At 44.2% G+C, this 22600-nt stretch overlaps 1 protein-coding gene across 1 annotated transcript; it reads right to left on the bottom strand.

Moving 5' to 3' along the window:
* Window positions 1-3519: 3519 nt before the first annotated feature.
* On the bottom strand, window positions 3520-10441 carry LOC129699952 (endogenous retrovirus group FC1 Env polyprotein-like). Its single transcript, XM_055640048.1, has 2 exons — window positions 9464-10441; window positions 3520-6369 (listed from the first exon to the last, which is right to left on the bottom strand). The coding sequence occupies exon 2, from the start codon at window positions 5317-5319 to the stop codon at window positions 4159-4161; it is 1161 nt and encodes a 386-aa protein (XP_055496023.1). The 5' UTR covers window positions 5320-6369; window positions 9464-10441; the 3' UTR covers window positions 3520-4158.
* Window positions 10442-22600: the final 12159 nt, after the last annotated feature.

The raw sequence follows: 22600 nt of genomic DNA, 5'->3' as shown, positions 1-22600 counted from the left end.
GAAGAGAGGCTTTTCAGAGGACAAAAAAGCCGTAAATCTCCAGGACCTGACAATGTTTCCCCCTCTACTCTCAAACTCTGTGCCGAACCGCTGGCACCGGTCTATACAGACATTTTTAACCAGTCCCTGCAAACGTGTACTGACCTTGCCTGCTTCAAAGTCTCCACTATTGCCCCTGTACCCAAAAAGGCAAGGATCACTGGTCTTAATGATTACTGGCCTGTCATACTGACCTCCGTAGTCATGGAGACACTCAAAAAGCTTGTGCTGACCAAGCTGAAAAATATCACAAACTCCATGCTGGACCCTCTGCAGTTTGCATATCGGGCCAATAGATCTGTGGATCATGCAGTCAACCTGGGCCTGCACTTCATCCTACAGCACATGAACCGCCAGGGGACCTATGCGAGGATTCTGTTTGTTGATTTTAGCTCTGCATTCAACACCATTGTGCCAGAGCTACTACACTCCAAACTATCCGAGTTGACTATGCCTGAACCCCTCTGTCTTAATTTGAAGGATGAGAGGGTATCTCATTGAAACATATAAGATTGTTAAGAGCTTGGACACGCTAGAGTCAGGAAACATGTTCCCGTTGTTGGGGAAGTCCAGTACAAGGGGCCACAGTTTGAGAATAAGGAGTAAGCCATTTAGAATGGAGACGAGGAAACACTTTTTCTCACAGAGAGTGGCGAGTCTGTGGAATTCTCTGCCTCAGAGGGCGGTGGAGACAGGTTCTCTGGATGCTTTCAAGAGAGAGCTAGATAGGGCTCTTAAAAATAGCGGAGTCAGGGGATATGGGGAGAAGGCAGGAACGGGGTACTGATTGGGGATGATCAGCCATGATCACATTGAATGGCGGTGCTGGCTCGAAGGGCCGAATGGCCTACTCCTGCACCTATTGTCTATTGTGTATTGTCTGTCGGTGGATCACCACCTGACAGACAGGAAGCAGCATGTGAGGCTGGGAAAGCACATCTCGGACCCGCAAACGCTCAGCATAGCAGCACTGCAGGGCTGCGTACTCTCTCCTCTCCTCTACTCTCTCTGCACCAACGACTGCACCTCCGCAGACACCTCTGTCAAGTTTCTCAAGTTTGCAGACGACACAACCCTGATTAGACTGATCCAGGATGGGGAAAAATCTGCCTACAGACAGGAAGTGACACAGTTAGCGCCTTGGTGCCATTGCAACAACCTGGAGCTCAAGGCTCTTAAGAGTGAAATTGATTGTAGACTTTAGGAGAGCTCCCCCTCTCCTCCCCCCACTCACCATCAACAACAGCACAGTCACATCTGTGGAGTCATTTAAGTTCCTGGGAACCATCATCTCCAAGGAACTTAAACGGGGGGCTACCATCGACCCCACAGTCAAAAAGGCACAACAGAGGATGTACTTCCTACAGCAGCTGAGGAAGCACAATCTGCCACAGGCAATGATGGTCCAATTCTACACGGTCATCGTAGAGTCTGTACTCACCTTCTCCATCATGGTCTGGTTTGGCTCAGCCACCAAGCACGACACCCGGAGGCTGCAGCAAATCGTCCGATCAGCAGAGAAGGTTATTGGCTGCAACCTTCCCTCCATTGATGAACTGTACACTGCAAGGGCCAGGAAGCGAGCGGGCAAGATCATCTCTGACCCCTCTCACCCTGGATAACCAGCTTTTCAACTGACAGGGAGCATTCGGTTGTAAACCAGACCATGGCAACCCTGGCGTACCACAGGGACTGCTGCTGTTTTTAGTCTATATTAACAATCTCCCAGATAACATGTGTCTCTGTACTGTACACTCTAAATTAAATTGAATCTGAATCTGAACATCACATCTAAGGTCTGCCTCTTCGCCGACGATTGTGTGGTTTATCGACCCATCAAGTCTCATGATGATCACCTGACGCTTCGAAAAGATCTGCGCTCATTGGAGAGATGGGAGAAGGAATGGCAAATGATGTTCAAACCAGAAAAATGTCATGTCATGCGTTTTACTAGGAAACCTAAACCAATCCATCATTCCTATACAGCCTCTGGGCATCAGCTCGAGGCAGTTTCTAGTCATAAATACTTAGGAGTTACTTTGTCTGAAAACATGAATTGGAACAAGCATGTGGAAGGGCCAACAGCCAGAGCCAGCAGTATCATCGGCTTTCTTCATCCTAATCTGCAAAACGCACCCAAAGAAGTTAATAAATAATAATAATAATAAATTTTATTTATTGGGTGCCTTTCAGACATCTCAAGGACACCTTACATAGATTAACAGGAATAAAAACATATAATCAGAATAAAATAAATAATAAAGACATCACAGAAACACAAATTAAAAACATAATTCAGTCCGAAAACAAAAAAATCAAAAACACGATGTGAAGAGAGAGCAGCGGCAGCCAAAGCGCGCCAGCGTCCACTCTCCCTTCACGGCAGCCATCTTGGACAAAGACTAACAGGATTATGTAGAGACAGAAAATCATCCCCCCACAATGGATGCCACTGTGGGGGAAGGCACAATGTCCAGTCCCCAACCCCAGTTCACCCCAAAGTCAGGCCTATTGAGGCCACCGCAATTGCCTCTACGGAGGCCCGATGTTCCTGGCCGTTCTCACCGGGTGGTGTTGCCCCGGCGCCAGGAGAGTCCTCTCAGCGGCTGGGCCACCTGGAACGGCCGCTTCCAAGCTGTAGACCGTGGCTTCCGAAGCCGACAAGGCCACGCCGGTTTGGAGCTCCCAGGCTCCCGTTGTTACAGTCGGCGCCGCCCGCTCCGCTCCGCAGACCCGCAGCCCGGAGGTGTTGATCTCGGTGGTCACAGCTCACCGGAGCTCCAGCGCGTCGATCCAGCGCGGCGACCCAGGCAAGGCATCGCCCGCTCCGCTCCATGATAGCGCTCCAGCGCTGTGCCGCCACTGAGGCCGAGGTGCTGGGCGGTCTCCGCCAGGAAACGGCGCTCCACGCCCGCTGGTAGGCCACGAGGACGGGTTGACGGGCAGCCCGGAGAAAAAAGCTGCCTCACCGACCAGGTAGGGACCTAGAAACAAAATTGCCCCCTACCCCCCACATTAAAAAGTATATTTCTCCAAACGGACGAGACAGGACTCACTAAAAACTTTTTTAAAAAGCGAGTTTAATGGACGGCTGCTGGTTAGCAGCCGTTCCTCCGATGGCTCCTCCCCTTTGAAGTTAAGATCCAAGCATATAAAAGCCTTGTATGTCCACATGTTGAATATTGCTGCTCCGTGTGGGATCTTTTCACTCAAGGGAACATCAATGAGATGCAGGCAGTGCAAAACAGAGCAGCGAGCTTCATATGTGACAAGTACACGTGGCAGAGCTCAGTCTCCAGCATGATAAAGGACCTTCAACTTCATCCACCTACTACTTGTCACAAGTTCATCCACATTCCACAAGATCAAGATTACCACTATTGATTTAAAGATGAAGGCCCACATCCAGTTAACCCAAGCGCCCATAGGCACATCAACCAGAAGCTACCAACCTGGAGTTCATTCCACACGGCACTTCATTAGCACTTTCTAACGTTTTTCTTCAAGGGCAAGTGTGAGATTCAAAAATCACAAATGCTCTTGAGACAAATTCAGACAAAGAAGTGTTTTTATTAATTTCATATTCTGCAGAATAGGTGCCTCTCCTCTGATGTCCCCTAGAGGCACACCGAAGATGGAGATGCTTTCTATCTTTATACATTTCATTTCATTATTATCACATTCTCATCCCTCCCCATTGAGCTTCTTCCAATCATAACATAAAGCCCTGTTTCCCACGAGAACGTCTGGGAACGCCCACCTAACGTCAAAGACACCTCCCCTATCATGCATCGCATGTGCATTTAAATTAGGCATCTTGTCATAGTGGGTGTGTGTACATATTCATGTAATCTCATCAAGCATGCGTAGTTGAGCGTGACTTCGTGTCCCTTTCCCCTTCGTTCTAATTTCTTTACTATCTCCTGCTGAAGTCTTTCTACTGCTACTTTTTATCTAGAATTTCTCTCTGTTCTTATATCGTTACTTTCTAATCTACTAGCAGTCTGGTTTCTGCCTTATTTCTTTCTAAGTTATTTTTCTATCCCTAGTCTAAATCAACCATGCCTGTTAACTCTTTCCTCACAATCCATCATTTTCTTTTTGCTACGCACCCTTGATTTACACTATCTCCTCCTTTTCTAATGCTAGCAGAAGGTTCTTCACCTCCCTATCCTCCTCTCGTAGGTCATACTGTGGTCTGAGGGCCATTATGGTGGCTGCACTGTTCTTCGTCAGGGCTGTTTCTATCAATCGCTGAGCCAATCCCCGTACGCAGGGAATGATACAACATCCGAACAAACACAGTAAGCCCACCATGACTATCACTGATGTTAGGGCAGATGTAAAGATGTGCTTCCATTTCCCAAACCAGGAGTCTAGAAACCCGGTCCAGGAGGTGTCAACTCCAGAGTTCTCAGCCAATTCGATAGACAGAGAGGTGAGCCCTGCTAGGGCTCTTGACACTGACCCATCCGGAGCAGTGTTGTTGGGGATGAATGTGCAAAATTGTTCGCCAAATATTACACACACCACTCCCTTCTCAGCCAGTAGCATGTCCAAGGCCATGCGATTTTGCCAGGCCATTTGGCTGGTAGCTGTCAGTTGTTCCGCTAATCCTTCAACTGCATCTCGAGTGTAATTTATAAAGCGTTGTTGATTGTAGTATAAGTAGTTGATCCAGTCCACATTTTTATTAATTGTGGACCACCAGAAGAGTATGGACTCAAAGCCCGCAGCTATCTGATTTCTGGCTTTAAATTTATCGGGTACCCCTCTTGGCACCCCTATCGCATCTATATAGATGTGTGTGTCGAATGATCCTCTCACCTTTCTCTTTTGTCGTCGGCTTCCTTTATTGAGTTCTACAGCATGTTCTACTGCTATGGTGAAGGGCATCATCAGTTGTATGAGGGTACAGGTTCCCGTCCATGACCCTGGTAACCGGGGCCACAGGGTATTCTCCCCGCACCACCACCAGACATCGGCTCTACTGACTATCTGCTTTTTCAGCCAGGAGCTATTGAACAGTGGGCCCTGTTCCTCAGCCGTTATGTTATACGTCTGATTGCAGTTGAGCACCTCCCCCATGTCCTGTCCCTCTGGGTTATTTCTTGTATAGCACTCAAACCACTCCTCCCCAAAAGGAATGGTAAATGGAGGAGGTCGAGGATCTTCCCTTCGGCCCTTCGTATTGTTGTTGCTGGCCGGAAATAGGTAATGATAACTCTGGCATATCTCATTTTTTGTAAGAGGGGATTCGTGAATAGCTGTAGTATACATATCATAGCCCTAGGTGTTCTATCCCAATTCAGGGGAAATGGTACTGGGACCAGCTGAGGCCTAGCTCCAGCGCAGGCGTAACAATTGGTTTGTTGCATACTTCTGGCTGTGTACATCATCCAGGCAAGCCAGGTGTTGGCTCCTTTTCCCCCTGTTGGTATTCCCTTCTCATATAACTGCCTTAATCCTGTTTCTCCTGCTACTATCATTATCTTCAGCTTCTTAGACTCATTTTCCCTGGTGACATTGCTGACTACTGGTGGTGCAGGTGTTGCCCCGGGATCCCTATTCTGACTGTCATCTATCTTGAACACCTCTCCCCTATCCTCGTATATTACCATCTTCCCATCTCGCTTTACTTCTATCTCAAACTTCAGACATGCGTCCTTCCCTGTTTTATCTGCACATATCCAATACCTACCACTTTCCTGTATCTGAACACTCTGTATGCTCACATATACGCGTCCTGGCAATTTCTCGTTCGGGTTTTGATATACTCTCCACCTATCAGTTTGATAGGTGGTCCGATGCCACCCATATTTTGATGAAGTAAACACCGCGTGCCAATCTTTACAGGGATGGGTGCATACATACATTCTATAGCCGCACCACCTTTTTCCTTTACATACATTAAATGGGATGGTGGTGGACCTTCTATTTTGTGGTATTGTGATTTTTATGCATGTTACATTACTTACAAGTTGGGTAACCACCCAACACACGACCCACCAACACGAAATCTTCATTTTTCCTGCGGGTTCTTGGTAAATATTAAAGTCAATGGTTCTTCTCCTTTGCGCACTGTCCACGGGCTGATATCGTCTGGTGGGGCCTCCACAGGACCCTTAACTCGACTTGCGTGTGTCCACCCTTTCTCTTTTGTTCGTACTGCTGTCTCCGTGATTAGTAATGCCAAGTAGGGTCCAGTCCACTTAGGTTGCAGCTTTTCTTCTTTCCACGTTTTTATTAATACCCAGTCTCCAGCCTTGACTGAGTGAATTGGAAAGTCCAGTGGTGGGCTCTGGGCCAGCAATCCTTTAATTTTTAGTTCTGCAAGAGATTGGGACACCACCAGTAAATAGTTCCTCAGGAACACATCGTTCCCTTGTATTGTTGGGACTCCTTCTATCTTCCCTAAGTATGGGAGCCCGAATAACATTTCATATGGTGATATCCCTATGTCTTTTTCCATCTATGCACCTGGAGGATCCATCGAGGAACCACCGGCTGCCCTCAGCCAGAGGTTGCTCTTCTAAGTCTTCTCTACTTTTTGTCTGTAAATCTATTATTTCACTACAGCAGTGTACTGGGCCCTCTTCCTTGTCACCCTGTTTCTCTGCTGGATACAGGAATTGGGACGGGTTAAGGTTCTTATCCGTAATTATCATCAAATCGTCTTTTTCCATCAGGATGGCCACATACTTTAAAAGTCTGGAGTCTGTTAACCATCTGTTGGATTTCTGAGTGAGTATGGTTCTTACTGTGTGTGGTGTAGAAACAACCAGAGTGCCTCCAAAGGTTAATTTCCTACTCTCTTCCACCAATATTGCGGTAGCTGCTACCGCTTGTATGCATCCCGGCCATCCTCTGCAGACTGGATCTAATATTTTTGAGAGGAAGGCCACTGGCTGTCGATTTCCCCCTCTTTTCTGGGTGAGTACCCCTAGTGCCACCCCCTTGTCTGAATTTACAAACAGCTGGAAAGGTTGTTCTACTGAGGGCAGAGCCAACACGGGAGCAGTAATCAAACTGTTCTTTAATTTCCCAAATTTCACCTCCTGTTCTGGAGTCCACTGAACTTTGTCTTTTTCTTCTCCCAATTTATCATACAGGAATTTTACTTGTCTGGAGTAATCATCTATCCACAGTCGACAGTATCCTATCAATCCCAGGAATTTTCGGATCTCTTTCTTATTCTTTGGTAGTGGTACTCTCGTGATTCCAGCTATCCTTTCGGGGTTTATTCGTCTCTTTCCTCCACTTATCAAATGTCCCAGATATTTTACCTCTTGTTTCACAAATTGAAGCTTGTTACAGGACACTCTTAACCCCTTCCTTCCCAAGAGGTTTAACAGGCTTATTGTGGCATCCCTCACTTCCATTTCTCTTGCTCCTGACAAAAGGAGGTCATCCACAAACTGTAATAGTTGCGTTTCCCCGTGACCTGGGAAATCCTCCAATACCTGCTCTAAAATTTGGCCGAATAAATACATACACCTTGTCTTCAGGTTTAAAGGGTCCTTCCTCCTGGTCCATCTCCGACAGCTTTTACTTTAGCTGTTCATAAATAGACTTGTATATCATTATTAACTGTTTCATATACTTTTTAAATTCTATCTGTAACTGTTCCAAACTCGGTCCCTTGCAGGAACTTCTCCATTGTATCACCTGCTGGTTAGTTTGCATGCAACATTTATTCAGTGGCAGAGCATTACACAAATCTTATTTATTTTAACCTTCAATGTTCCATTTATTCTTTTCATCAAATGAAAACAATCCGTTGTCAAAGCTGATTTCTGTGGGTTTACCAAACCTCTTAATTACCTTATTCAGCATAAACGACACTACAGTGCTCATACCTAAATCGATTCAGACTTACCCTGGACATCTCTTTCCAGATGCTGTTTCAGCTGCTTGGTCTGCATTTTAATTTAACTTCTTTGACATGTACTTTTTCCATTTCACCATACAATTTCAAAATTTCCAATCTAGTCTGAACTATATCCTGCCTTTCCCAAGGTCATCATCTGCTGTCTTATATTCTGAAGTATTTCTCCCTCTTCACTTGTGGAACAAACCAACAAATTGTCCACATCAGCAAATACTTTCTAAGGGTATACCATATAACCATATATCGAACCTGCCTCCACCACCTTCACTGGAAGCTCATTCCACACAGCTACCACTCTCTGAGTAAAGCTGTCTGGCTCTCTCTCTCTGTCTGTATCTCTGTGTCTGGCTCTCTCTCTCTGTCTGTATCTCTGTGTCTGGCTCTCTCTCTCTGGCTGTATCTCTGTGTCTGGCTCTCTCTCTCTGGCTGTATCTCTGTGTTTCGGTGTCTGTATCTCTCTCTCTCTCTCTGTTTCTCAACTTGAATCTACCATAAAACAACAAACCATAAAAGCTGGTCATGTTTCATCAATTAACTTATTTCCAATTATTTCAATCCATATTCACCATTATTTTAAATGTCCAATTCCTAGCACTAGTAACAATTTTCCAAATTAACTTTACTGACAAGAAATCTAAAAGAACATCAAGAAACGATTAAAAGAAAATCAAAAGCTGATTTTTACAACTTCCCTTTTTCAGGTTACGAGGATACAAAGAGTTAATTTTACAGCTTGTTCGCAATCCAATTTGAACTACAGTGGAAATTCTCGCCCCCGCCACTGTGTTCAATTTTACAACTTGCTCATTCCAACCTTTCATCTTACAACCATTCGTTCCAAACCGGTTTTTACATACAAATCACATTTGTTCCGTTCTTACTTCAAATAGATTATTCATTTTATATTTTCTCCCTGTCCTGCACTCTTGTCCCCGGCCTTTGCCGTCTTCTTATCTGCTACTTTCGGGAGTAACTCCCTCATCATCCTGTCTCTCTCTGTACCTTATTTGCTGTTTTTCTACTGCCTGCAACATAATCTTTACTACTTGTTTTTTCACTTCTGTGAAAAGGAATTGATCTAACTGTTCTTGTCAGGCCTAAAGGATCTTCAAGGAGGCTATTTAACAAACCCCCTTCCCCCTCAGGGTCCTCTCCTAGGTACCTCCCTCGGGGGTCTAATTTCAACCAAACTTATCTTCCCCTTCTGCCCTTTGACTCCCCGTCCTGTTGGCCGGGTGATCTTCGTCCACCCCGGCCCCTGTCTTCTCTTTCCTTTGGGTATTTTGGCCCCCTCCGGCTCTGCATTTGTCCCAACGGACTATACCTTATCATTGTTGGCTTCTCCAACCCCTGGGTATTTCCTGCCCTCCAGGGTCCAGCATTTGCCCCATTGGGCAGAATGCGGGGATTTGGCCCACAGCCTTTTCCCCTCCCTTCTGGGTTTGCATTGCAACCCCCTGAATCCTTCAGGGCGTCAACCACAAGTTCTTTCCCCAATCGCCCAGGAAGTACTTTATTAGTCATTGTTCCTACCTGGGTTCTGTGCACAGAAATTGCTCGATTGATTTTTCATGATTTCCAACAACTCCCACTTCTTTGCCGAGTCTCTGTGTGGTCCGGATACTACTGCTTAAACAGCTGACGGCAAGCAAGGAGTCTGAGACCGCTGAACTCAGCAGGGTGCACCTTCCCTTCGTCCGTCTACTCCCGTCAGCTGTCCAGAGTATTGGATCCCGGAACGAGCCCCCAAGTTGTGAGATTCAAAAATCACAAATGCTCTTGAGACAAATTCAGACAAAGAAGTGTTTTTATTAATTTCATATTCTGCAGAATAGGTGCCTCTCCTCTGATGTCCCCTAGAGGCACACCGAAGATGGAGATGCTTTCTATCTTTATACATTTCATTTCATTATTATCACATTCTCATCCCTCCCCATTGAGCTTCTTCCAATCATAACATAAAGCCCTGTTTCCCACGAGAACGTCTGGGAACGCCCACCTAACGTCAAAGACACCTCCCCTATCATGCATCGCATGTGCATTTAAATTAGGCATCTTGTCATAGTGGGTGTGTGTACATATTCATGTAATCTCATCAAGCATGCGTAGTTGAGCGTGACTTCGTGTCCCTTTCCCCTTTGTTCTAATTTCTTTACTATCTCCTGCTGAAGTCTTTCTACTGCTACTTTTTATCTAGAATTTCTCTCTGTTCTTATATCGTTACTTTTTAATCTACTAGCAGTCTGGTTTCTGCCTTATTTCTTTCTAAGTTATTTTTCTATCCCTAGTCTAAATCAACCATGCCTGTTAACTCTTTCCTCACAGTAAGTATGCAGATGATACTAAGATAGGTGGGGTTGTGGATAATGAAGTAGATATTCAAAGTCTACAGAGAGAATTATGCCAGTTGGAAGAGTGGGCTGAAAGATGGCAGATGGAGTTTAATGCTGATAAGTGTGAGGTGCTACATCTTGGCAGGACAAATCAAAATAGGACGTACATGGTAAATGGTAGGGAATTTTAAGAATGCAGGTGAACAGAGGGATCTGGGAATAACTGCACAGTTCCCTGAAAGTGGCATCTCATGTAGATATGGTGGTAAAGAAAGCTTTTGGTGTGCTGGCCTTTATAAATCAGAACATTGAATATAGAAGTTGGGATGTAATGTTAAAATTGTACAAGGCATTGGTGAGGCCAATTCTGGAGTATGGTGTACAATTTTGGTTGCCTAATTATAGGAAGGATGTCAACAAAATAGAGAGAGTACAGAGGAGATTTACTAGAATGTTGCCTGGGTTTCAGCAACTAAGTTACAGAGAAAGGTTGAACAAGTTAGGGCTTTATTCTTTGGAGCACAGAAGGTTAAGGGGGGACTTGATAGAGGTCTTTAAAATGATGAGAGGGATAGACAGAGTTGATGTGGATCAGCTTTTCCCACTAAGAGTAGGGAAGATTCAAACAAGGGGACATTGCTTGAGAATTAAGGGACAGAAGTTTAGGGGTAACATGAAGGGGAACTTCTTTACTCAGTGAGTGGTGGCTGTGTGGAATGAGCTTCCAGTGAAGGTGGTGGAGGCAGGTTCGTTATTATCATTTAAAAATAAATTGGATAGTTATATGGATGGGAAAGGAATGGAGGGGTATGGTCTGAGCGCAGGTATATGGGACTAGGGGAGAATACGTGTTCGGCACAGACTAGAAGGGTCGAGATGGCCTGTTTCCATGCTGTAATTGTTATAAGGTTCTTGCAGATGAATAATACTGCTTTTCTCCCACACAGGCATGTAGGCCAGGAAACTTGGGACTCTTAATGGTGATGTCTTGAGGACAGTGTGTATTGTGGTCAAGGATGTACTGGATATTCTCAGGCATATGAAGGCAGATAAATCTCTCGAGTCTGATTAGATCTAGTTGACGATGCTGTGGAAGCTAGTGGAATTTGTTTAATGTGTACAGCAAAGTTTCCTTAGGCGATATGTAGAGGACCCGACAAGAGTGAAAAAGTTACTTTTATAACTACTAAACAGGTTCGCTTCTTAATAAACAGACACCACACAAACTGTTTGGTAGACCAGTTCAAAACTTTACTTAACATCGGCCGATGGAAGGGAGCGAGTATTCCATCTAAGTGACAAATGTAGACACTCAACTGTCCTCAGTCCACTTCTCTGAACAACAGAATTACATTGCATTAAATAGTTTTTTTTTGTCCCCTTAGCACATTCCACAGACATTAGTCATGGTCAGAGGTACAGGAAAAGGTTTCTACAGAATGCATCACGTCAAAGGCATTTTGTCACATTGTACAAGATATATTAAAAACATTGGCCATTTGGTTTACGACATTTTATCTTTCTACTCCCCTGGTTCCTCTCTTCCTCTCTTCTTCTCTGTCACCTCCTCCCTCATAAACATAGGACACTTGGTTTACGGCATCTTACTTCAAAGAGATGACTCAACTCTTTCTCTCTTCCTCTCTGTCACCTCCTCACTTGGGAGACAATGTTATAGTATTCATTATCTCACACACCGCAACCTGAGGCAAGCCTAATTTGAGACTAAATATAAGCTGTAAGCTAGCCCAGAAGCCAATTTAATATCTTCTTATATTTTAACTAAAATTCGGCTTCATCAAGAGAGGACAAAGCATGACCTACGAAGGACAAATGACTGAAGTGTCTGCGGAGAGATTTTTGTAAGCAGCGACCAGTCTATTAGTTTTTAAATAGTTTGTAGATAATGACAGAATGGGCCCACAAATCATTGTTCTGAATTGGGGCAATTAGGCAGGAACTTGCTAAAGTAGATTGGAGTAGGTTTTTTTGCTGGGAAGTGTTTTATAAGTGCGATAGTGACTGTTAGGTATGCATGTTCCTGCTAACATGAAGGGCAAGACAGCTGGGAGTGAGGAAATCGGAAAAGAGAAATGTGGCTCTGGTCAAGAAAACACATGCATGGGACAGATATAGAGGCAGCTGGGATGAAGTATATCCCTAGCATGGTTAAAAGGAAATCAGGGAAACAAAAAGAGGGCAGGAGATAGCTCTGACAGACAATATTAAGGAGAATCTAAAGATATTTTATAGCTACATTAAGAGTAAAGGGCCTGTCCCACTTGGGCAATTTTTTCGGTGACTGTCATAGTTGTAGCAGGTCGCCGAAAAACCGGCAACTGGACAATGTCTATGACAATGTGTATGAGAATGTCTATGACAATGTATATGACAATGTCTATGACAATGTGTATGACAATGTGTATGACAATGTGTATGACAATGTGTATGACAATGTATATGACAATGTATATGACAATGTGTATGACAATGTGTATGACAATGTGTATGACAATGTCTATGACAATGTGTATGACAATGTGTATGAGAATGTCTATGACAATGTATATGACAATGTGTATGACAATGTCTATGAGAATGTCTATGACAATGTCTATGACAATGTGTATGACAATGTCTATGAGAATGTCTATGACAATGTCTATGACAATGTGTATGACAATGTCTATGACAACTTACCACCTAGATTGACGTCAAGCTATGGCAAGAATTCAGACAACTGGCGACAACCCATTAGGAGCGTTCAACTACAACCACTACGCTACGACCAACTACATCCAACCCGCCGACAAGCTACGACCCTTTCGGCTACAACGGAAGACAGTAAAACAATTTTTGGACAACTCAGGAGACGCCCGTACGCACAGGTGTCACCCCCACGACCAGGTAGTCACCGAATTCAGCACCGGCGACAACCCACGTCACCTAGCCTAAGACACAGGCCTACGACAGCTACGCTCAGAGAGAGAGAAGAGCCAAAACTCGGGGAAAATGTTTGGAACATTTCAAAATCCAAGCTGTGACCAGAAAAACGCTACAACTCTTTGGGCGTTGAGGAGACGACTCACGACCGTACAGGTGACACCCCCACGACCATATCTGTGACGAACCGAGTCACCTGTAAAAGGTGCCTAAAAAAGTTTAGTTTATTGTGACAGGCCCTTAGGTATAGGTAAATGCAATCTTGCACAGGCAATATCACAGTCAACACAAAAATCATTACATAAATTATACATACATTATGTATAAATCACACATAAATTGTGCAAGAGAGATAAAAGTAAAAGGACAAAAACAAAGCGTTGGTGCAAAACAATGAGGAATTGTCCATGGTAGTGCGAGCAGTGGTCTGTTACTGAGTGTGGTGTTGGGATTATCATGGTAGTGCAAGCAGTGGTCTGTTACTGAGTGTGGTGTTGGGATTATCATGGTAGTGCAAGCAGTGAACCGTGGGCTGTTACTGAGTGTGGTGTTGGGATTATGCAGCTAATTTGAAGAACTTGACGGTTGTCGGAAAGTAGATATTCCTGAACCTGTTGGTTTGGGATTTGAGGCTTTAGTGCCAGCTGCCAGATTTGGTAGTAGTGAGAAGAGGGCATCACCGTTAAGGATGGGCCCTTCTATGATAGATGCCTCCTTCTTGAGGCGGTGGCTGACCTGCATGTTTTGATTGGTGCGGAGATCTGTATCTGTGATGGACCTTGCTGAGTCCGCCACTCTCTGCAGCCTTTGGTGTGTTGAAATGACCATACCATGCCATCATACAACCAGTCAGGATACTTTCCACATCTGTAGAGATTTGTTCAAGGATTCAGTGACGTGCAGATTCATTAAATCCTAAAGTGCATCTTCTTCATATTTACATCTGTGTGCTGGGTTGGGGACAGGACAGGTGGTCCCAGATGTGAACACCCAGGAATTTGAAGCTGATGAAGAAATCCATACATGTCAGGTTGCACTTTGGGAAGACGAATGTGAGGGGAAGATATATGGTTCATGGCAAAATCCTTGACAGCATTGATGTACGGAGGGATGGTGGAGTGCCAGTCCATAACTCCCTGAAAATGGCAGCACACACAGATAGCACGGTATGTTTACCTTCATTGGTCAGGGCATTGAGTATCAGAGTTAGGAAGTCATGATGCAGCTTTGCAGGACTTTGATTAGGCTCCATGTGGTAGGTATGTTACAAAACTTACCTTCAGCGGCATGTGGACAGGTACATGGACAGGAAATCTATCGAGGCATGTTGTAAAACTGGCAAATGGGAGTAGCTCAGGTATGCACCTTGGTTGCCATGGGCATGTTGGTTGCTATGGACATGTTGGTTGCCATGGACATGTTGGTTGCTATGGACATGTTGGTTGCCATGGGCATGTTGGTTGCTATGGACATGTTGGTTGCCATGGGCACCATGGTTGCCATGGACACGTTGGTTGCCATGGACATGTTGGTTGCCATGGACACCATGGTTGCCATGGGCATGTTGGTTGCCATGGGCATGTTGGTTGCCATGGTTACCTTGGTTGCCATGGGCATTATGGTTGCCCATGGGCACCTTGGTTGCCATGGGCATGTTGTTTGCCATGGGCATGTTGGTTGCCATGGGCACCATGGTTGCCATGGTTACGTTGGTTGCCATGGACATGTTGGTTGCCATGGGCATGTTGGTTGCCATGGGCATGTTGGTTGCCATGGTTACCTTGGTTGCCATGGGCATGTTGGTTGCCATGGACATGTTGGTTGCCATGGACATGTTGGTTGCCATGGGCATGTTGGTTGCCATGGGCATGTTGGTTGCCATGGTTACCTTGGTTGCCATGGGCATGTTGGTTGCCATGGACATGTTGGTTGCCATGGACATGTTGGTTGCCATGGGCATGTTGGTTGCCATGGTTACCTTGGTTGCCATGGGCATTATGGTTGCCATGGGCATGTTGGTTGCCATGGGCATGTTGGTTGCCATGGACATGTTTGTTGCCATGGGCATGTTGGTTGCCATGGGCATGTTGGTTGCCATGGGTTGGTTGCATGGTTGGTTGCCATGGTTATGGTTGCCATGGTTACCTTGGTTGCCATGGGCATGTTGGTTGCCATGGGCATGTTGGTTGCCATGGGCATGTTGGTTGCCATGGGCATGTTGGTTGCCATTGGGTCATATGGTTGGTTTTCGTACTCTGTAAATATATAACTTAGAATTCTCTTGAGTGCCTGTCCAGTGCACACCTCTGCTGCAATTCTATAAGGTCATACATAATCTGATTGTAGTCTCCGATCTGCATTCCTGTTTGTTCAGAGTAACTTTTCAAGAATGTATCCACCTTATCTTAAATATGTTTAAGGCATCGACTTCCCCCACCACTTGAGGAAGCAGAGTTAACCACTCAACCTGCTGAGAAAAAATGTGTTGCCTCATCTGTGGCTGTTTGAGTATCCCTGATTTGCAAAGCCATGACCATGTATGTCAGTGAAGATACCGCATGATATTTGAAATGTCTTGTCTCTGCTCTTCTTGCATGAAACTCCCTAGTTGGGTGGCCAAGTAACTCCAGCAAAATCAGACAATTCACAGAACAGAAGATAGACACAGAAAGCTGGAGTTACTCAGTGACTGGCAGCATCTCTGGAGAAGGAATGAGTGGTGTTTTGGGTCGAGACATTTCTCTAGTCTGAAGAAGAGTCTCGACCCGAAACATCATCCATTCCTTCTCTCCATAGATGCTGCCTGTCCAGCTGAGTTACTTGAACTTTTTGTGACTTTCTTCGTTTTAAACCAGCATCTGCAGTTCCTGCTTACACAATTGACAGAACAGAGTGAGGCTGAGTGAGTCCTGATATCGCCATTAGTCCAACATTCCACATCTACCTTGAGTTGCTTTTACACTTAATTAATTTGAACATAAAGGTAAACAAATATATCACTGCATTCTTCATTTCATTTCTGAATTTCACCTGGGTGACCGCATAAATGCTGGTGTTTGTACAAGAACTCAAAAGCTGCAGCATAGACCCAGCCTGTTGAACAATAAATAAAGGATCACTGAAACTCGTGTGATAAAATGTCTTGGTGATCCGTACATATAGAAAATATACAACATAAGTTGTCCACAATAATATAAAACTGCCAGAAATAGTGAAGAGCAAAATGACGGATTTGTTACGGCTGGCTATCTCAGGGTCATGGTGCTGTTCACCGCTACTAGAACCTCGGAGCCTCTTGCGAACTTTGCTGGCTATTAAAATGTTCTTGACAGTCAGAACATTGAAAAGCAGAATTAAAGCAAATGGGAGCAAGGGAGTGAGAATGCGATGGAGCCAAGTGAAGGCTGCCCATGCTTTGGATGCATGGAAGTTTGATGTTAGGATGCAGTCCCATTCAACATTGTTGGTGACATATCGAGGCCCAAACGCAAAGAACCAGGGGATGCATTTGGAACAGAAGATTATGCACACAACTGTGATCACCACTGATGCGGTTGTCTCAGTACAATATTTAGTTTTCAGCTGTTGGCAACAAATGGCAATGAAACGATCAAATGTGAAAGCTACTGTTAACCAGACAGCACAATCCTGGCACGAGGCGTAGACAGCAATAATGAGACGACACATTAGTGAGGTGTCAAGGAAAGAACCTCGAAAATAGTAATACACAATCTTATACAGTATGACATCAGTGATAATGACAAACAGATCTGCCACTGCCATGGATACCAGGTAGTAGGTGACGCCTTTGGTCAGGCCACATTTACCACGGGATAGGATCACAATTGCCAGTAAATTCACTGCAAAATGAGAATAAAAAAGAGTTTTTACACAGGTTAGAGAATAATAATAGTTTGATCACATTGTTAATCATTTGGTCAACAAAACAAAGGAAAGAAAGTGGGCAAAAATCAGGACAGATTTAAAAGCAACCGAGTGATTGTTTTACAAGCACTGGGCTGCCGTGACAATCTGTTCAACATGAAAGAGCAATGTCTAGACGATCAGGAGAGATGACGGACTCAATTGGCAGGGAAATGAGACTTCAGGATGATTTGTCTCCCTGGTGCCAGGATTAAGGAGGTCTCTGAAGATGCACAGTACATTTGGAAAGAGGGGGGGGGGGTGAACAGCCAGAGATAGCCTGGTGCTGCTAATGACAAGAGGACTTACAAAGTGAATTCAGGGTATGAGATAGAAAGTTGAATAGCAGAAGTTCTCAGATTGTAATCTTGGTAGTACTCCATGTGCTATTTGCTCGTGAGTTTAGCAATAGGCAGATAGGTCAAATGAATGTCTGGCTAAAGAGCTGGTATGGAGTGAGTGTTCCAGGTATTTGGATTGTTGGGATCTCATTTGGGACAGAGATGATCTGCACAAGAAGTATGGATTGACCCGGACAGAAGGAAGTCCAACATCATCGGAGGGAGGTTTGCTAAAGTCCCTCAATAGTTTAAACTAGTGGCTGTTCATCAAATGTGGCTGTTCATCATTCGTTCTTGAGTAAGACTGTGGTATCGAGTCTATAGAGTTGCAACGTGCACTGAGATGACACAGAGGTGTGGGAATGCTGTGGCATCAGTAATTTTTCATTTTTTAGATTCTCTTTTCCCCTTTCCATTCTACCTCATATAAATGAGCGCCATTTTTGTAGGCATATACACCACATAGGACAATCCAATACTTGTCCTCCAAAAGGTCACGCAGTCCACAGCGTCCCCTCCAGAAGATCGACTCCCTTCCTCATAGGGTACAATCTTTTATACGCCATCGGACCCTTGAGGCACAACTATATGGGGGGGGGGGGGGGGGGGGGGGGGGGGGGGGGGGCAGTTTAAAGATTTGGAGTCGAGGACTGCGAAGGAATTGGAAAGTATGCAGAGAGATTATAACAATAAACATGACTCCCTGCTGAAGCAATTAACAGACACGGAAAAATTGATGGAAGAGATGGAGGGTGAAATGGAACACATGAGCCATTAAATAACAAGTTTGAAAAAACAACACGATATGAATTGGGAGCTAACGAATAAACTGAATGAGAAATGGGTAGAGCTGCGAAACACTAAGGGGCAGAAAACGCTTGTGGGTGTTGTGTACAGGCCACCTAACAGTAGTAGTGAAGTTGGAGATGGTATCAAACAGGAAATTAGAAATGCGTGCGACAAAGGCAAAACAGTTATAATGGGTGACTTCAATCTACATATAGATTGGGTAAATCAAATTGGCAGGGGTGCTGAGGAAGAGGATTTCTTGGAATGTATGCGGGATAGTTATCTAAATCAACATGTAGAGGAACCAACGAGAGAGCAGGCTATTTTAGACTGGGTATTGAGTAATGAGGAAGGGTTAGTTAGCAATCTTGTTGTACGTGCCCCCTTGGGCAAGAGTGACCATAATATGGTTGAGTTCTTCATTAGGATGGAGAGTGACATTGTTAATTAAGAAACAATGGTTCAGAACTTAAAGAAAGGTAACTTTGAGGGTATGAGACGTGAATTGGCCAAGATTGACTGGCAATTAATTCTAAAAGGGTTGACGGTGGCTATATAAAATGGAAGACATTTAAAGGCTGTATGGATGAACTACAAAAATTGTTCATACCAGTTTGGCAAAAGAATAAATCAGGGAAGGTAGTACATCCATGGATAACAAGGGAAATCAGGGATAGTATCAAAGTGAAGGATGATGCGTGCAAATTAGCCAGAAAAAGCAGCATACCGGAGGACTGGGAGAAATTCAAACACCAGCAGAGGAGGACAAAGGGCTTAATTAGTAAAGGGAAAATAGATTATGAAAGAAAACTGGCAGGGAACATAAAAACAAAAGTTTTTATAGATATGTGAAAAGAAAGAGATTAGTTAAAACAAATGTAGGTCCCTTGCAGTCAGAAACAGGTGAGTTGATCATGGGGAACAAGGATATGGCGGACCAATTGAATAACTACTTTGGTTCCGTCTTCACTAAGGAAGACATAAATAATTTGCCGGAAATAGCAGGGGACCGCGGGTCAAAGGAGTTGGAGGAATTAAGTGAAATTCAGGTTAGCCGGGAAGTGGTGTTGGGTAAATTGAATGGATTAAAGGCCGATAAATCCCCAGGGCCAGATAGGCTGCATCCCAGAGTACTTAAGGAAGTAGCTCCAGAAATAGTGGATGCATTAGTAATAATCTTTCAAAACTCTTTAGATTCTGGAGTAGTTCCTGAAGATTGGCGGGTAGCAAACATAACCCCACTTTTTAAGAAGGGAGGGAGAGAGAAAATGGGGAATTACAGACCAGTTAGTCTAACATCGGTAGTGGGGAAACTGCTAGAGTCAGTTATTAAAGATGGGATAGCAGCACATTTGGAAAGTGGTGAAATCATTGGACAAAGTCAGCATGGATTTATGAAAGGTAAATCATGTCTGACGAATCTTATGGAATTTTTCGAGGATGTAACTAGTAGCGTGGATAGGGGAGAACCAGTGGATGTGGTGTATCTGGACTTCCAGAAGGCTTTCGACAAGGTCCCATATAAGAGATTAGTATACAAACTTAAAGCACACGGCATTGGGGGTTCAGTATTGATGTGGATAGAGAACTGGCTGGCAAACAGGAAGCAAAGAGTAGGAGTAAACGGGTCCTTTTCACAATGGCAGGCAGTGACTAGTGGGGTACCGCAAGGCTCAGTGCTGGGACCCCAGCTATTTACAATATATATTAATGATCTGGATGAGGGAATTGAAGGCAATATCTCCAAGTTTGCGGATGACACTAAGCTGAGGGGCAGTGTTAGCTGTGAGGAGGATGCTAGGAGACTGCAAGGTGACTTGGATAGGCTGGGTGAGTGGACAAATGTTTGGCAGATGCAGTATAATGTGGATAAATGTGAGGTTATCCATTTTGGTGGCAAAAACGGGAAAGCAGACTATTATCTAAATGGTGCCGATTGGGAAAGGGGGAGATGCAGCGAGACCTGGGTGTCATGGTACACCAGTCATTGAAGGTAGGCATGCAGGTGCAGCAGGCAGTAAAGAAAGCGAATGGTATGTTAGCTTTCATTGCAAAAGGATTTGAGTAAAGGAGCAGGGAGGTTCTACTGCAGTTGTACAGGGTCTTGGTGAGACCACACCTGGAGTATTGCGTACAGTTTTGGTCTCCAAATCTGAGGAAGGACATTATTGCCATAGAGGGAATGCAGAGACGGTTCACCAGACTGATTCCTGGGATGTCAGGACTGTCTTATGAAGAAAGACTGGATAGACTTGGTTTATACTCTCTAGAATTTAGGAGATTGAGAGGGGATCTTATAGAAACTTACAAAATTCTTAAGGGGTTGGATAGGCTAGATGCAGGAAGATTGCTCCCGATGTTGGGGAAGTCCAGGACAAGGGGTCACAGCTTAAGGATAAGGGGGAAATCCTTTAAAACCGAGATGAGAAGAACTTTTTTTCACACAGAGAGTGGTGAATCTCTGGAACGCTCTGCCACAGAGGGTAGTTGAGGCCAGTTCATTGGCTATATTTAAGAGGGAGTTAGATGTGGCCCTTGTGGCTAAGGGGATCAGGGGGTATGGAGAGAAGGCAGGGACGGGATACTGAGTTGGATGATTAGCCATGATCATATTGAATGGCGGTGCAGGCTCGAAGGGCCGAATGGCCTACTCCTGCACCTAATTTCTATGTTTCTATGTTTCTAAATGTCAAGATTTAGAAGCCAGATCAAGGAAGCAAAACCTGAGAATAATAGGAGTTAAAGGGGGTGCTGAACACGGCTTTCAAATGCGTGATTTTATCACTAATCTACTTAAAGATGTTTTCAAACTTCCAGAAAAACCGAAGAAGTTACCAGACAGGCTTATCTGGCAAGAATGTGTTTTTCACAAACAGAGGCCGAATTAAATTTCTGAACTGAAAGCACAGATGGAAGCTCAAGGTCGCAGGCTCATTGCCAAGTCCTTCAGCCCGGAGAACTATGAGGCTGTCCCCTTTTGAAATAGCCATGATATGATGCATCTGTCCCACACTATATGACCTATTATTTACACATATAACATATAACTAACTACTTAATTAACTACTTACGCGCAATAAACTCAACTAACAGTAAAGGCGTAATGTACTATACTAACACGACTAAATATATAGCAGGAAGGATGGGGGAGGTTAGACATATATTTTAAATACTAATTATGAATTAACTAACAAACAGGTTAATGAAAAGTGTAATTATTGACGAGGTACTTTAACCCATAATTACTTTTATTTTAGTCCAAATCTTCTAGCTTCCCTTTTATTCTATTTTAAACTGTTCAGCTATTAATTGACCTGATATGATAATTTTGGTTACAACTAGAGGGAACCGACTAACGTTGGGTCACACTTTAATAGGGGGGTAAGGCCCAGTGCATAATCTCATTGACGGAGGTCAATTTCAAAACAATCCTAGCTACCATTGGTGGCTTTTTTGTAAGATATCAAATTTTTGATAACTTACACTCACTTTTTTTGTTTATTCACAATTATGTGTTGAATGACTTAACAATTTTTATGTACACATTATTTTATGTTTTTCTCTTTCCCTTAATTATGTTTAATAGTGTCAGGAGATGTAAAACTACTGCTGAAATTATGATGGACAACTCTGGAATCGTGCATCACATGAATCATACAGTCTGGTAATAATAGCCAATGCAAGATAATAGTCGAATAAATATCGGAGGTCTCACCTTCTGTAGTTGGAACATCAGAGGTGCGAACGAGCCAATTAAGAGGGGTAAAATTCGGGCACAATTAAAATCATTAAATATGTATATTGCTTTCCTACAAGAGACACATTTGAAACAACAAACTCAGATCAGATTAAGGGCAAACTGGATAGGTCAAACCTATTCATCTGCAATATCCTCCTATTTCTACTTTGACTGGCCCATGGCACTGGTAGTAATCCAGAAATTATTACCTTTGAGGTCCTACTTTTAACTTTAGCTCCCTAAATTCACCTTGTAGGACCTCATCCCTTTTTTTTACCTATATCGTTGGTGCCATTGTGCACCACGACAACTGGCTGTTCACCCTCCCCCTCCAGAATGTTCTGCAGCCGTTCAGTGACATCCCTGACCCTTGCACCAGGGAGGCAACATACCATCCTGGAGTCCCGTTTGCGGCCGCAGAAACACCTATCTATTCCCCTTACAATTGAATCCCCTATTACTATTGCTCTTCCACTCTTTTTCCTCCCCTCCTGTGCCACAGAGCCACCCATGGTGCCATGAACTTGGCTGCTGCTGCCTTCCCCTGATGAGCCATCTCCCCCAACAGTATCCAAAATGGTATACCTGTTTAGGAGGAAGA

Source organism: Leucoraja erinacea, chromosome 9 (genome assembly GCF_028641065.1).
Source record: "Leucoraja erinacea ecotype New England chromosome 9, Leri_hhj_1, whole genome shotgun sequence".
Taxonomy (NCBI): Eukaryota; Metazoa; Chordata; class Chondrichthyes; order Rajiformes; family Rajidae; genus Leucoraja; species Leucoraja erinaceus.
The sequence above is the reverse complement of the archived record's forward strand: the minus strand, read 5'-3'. Positions and strand labels throughout refer to the sequence as shown.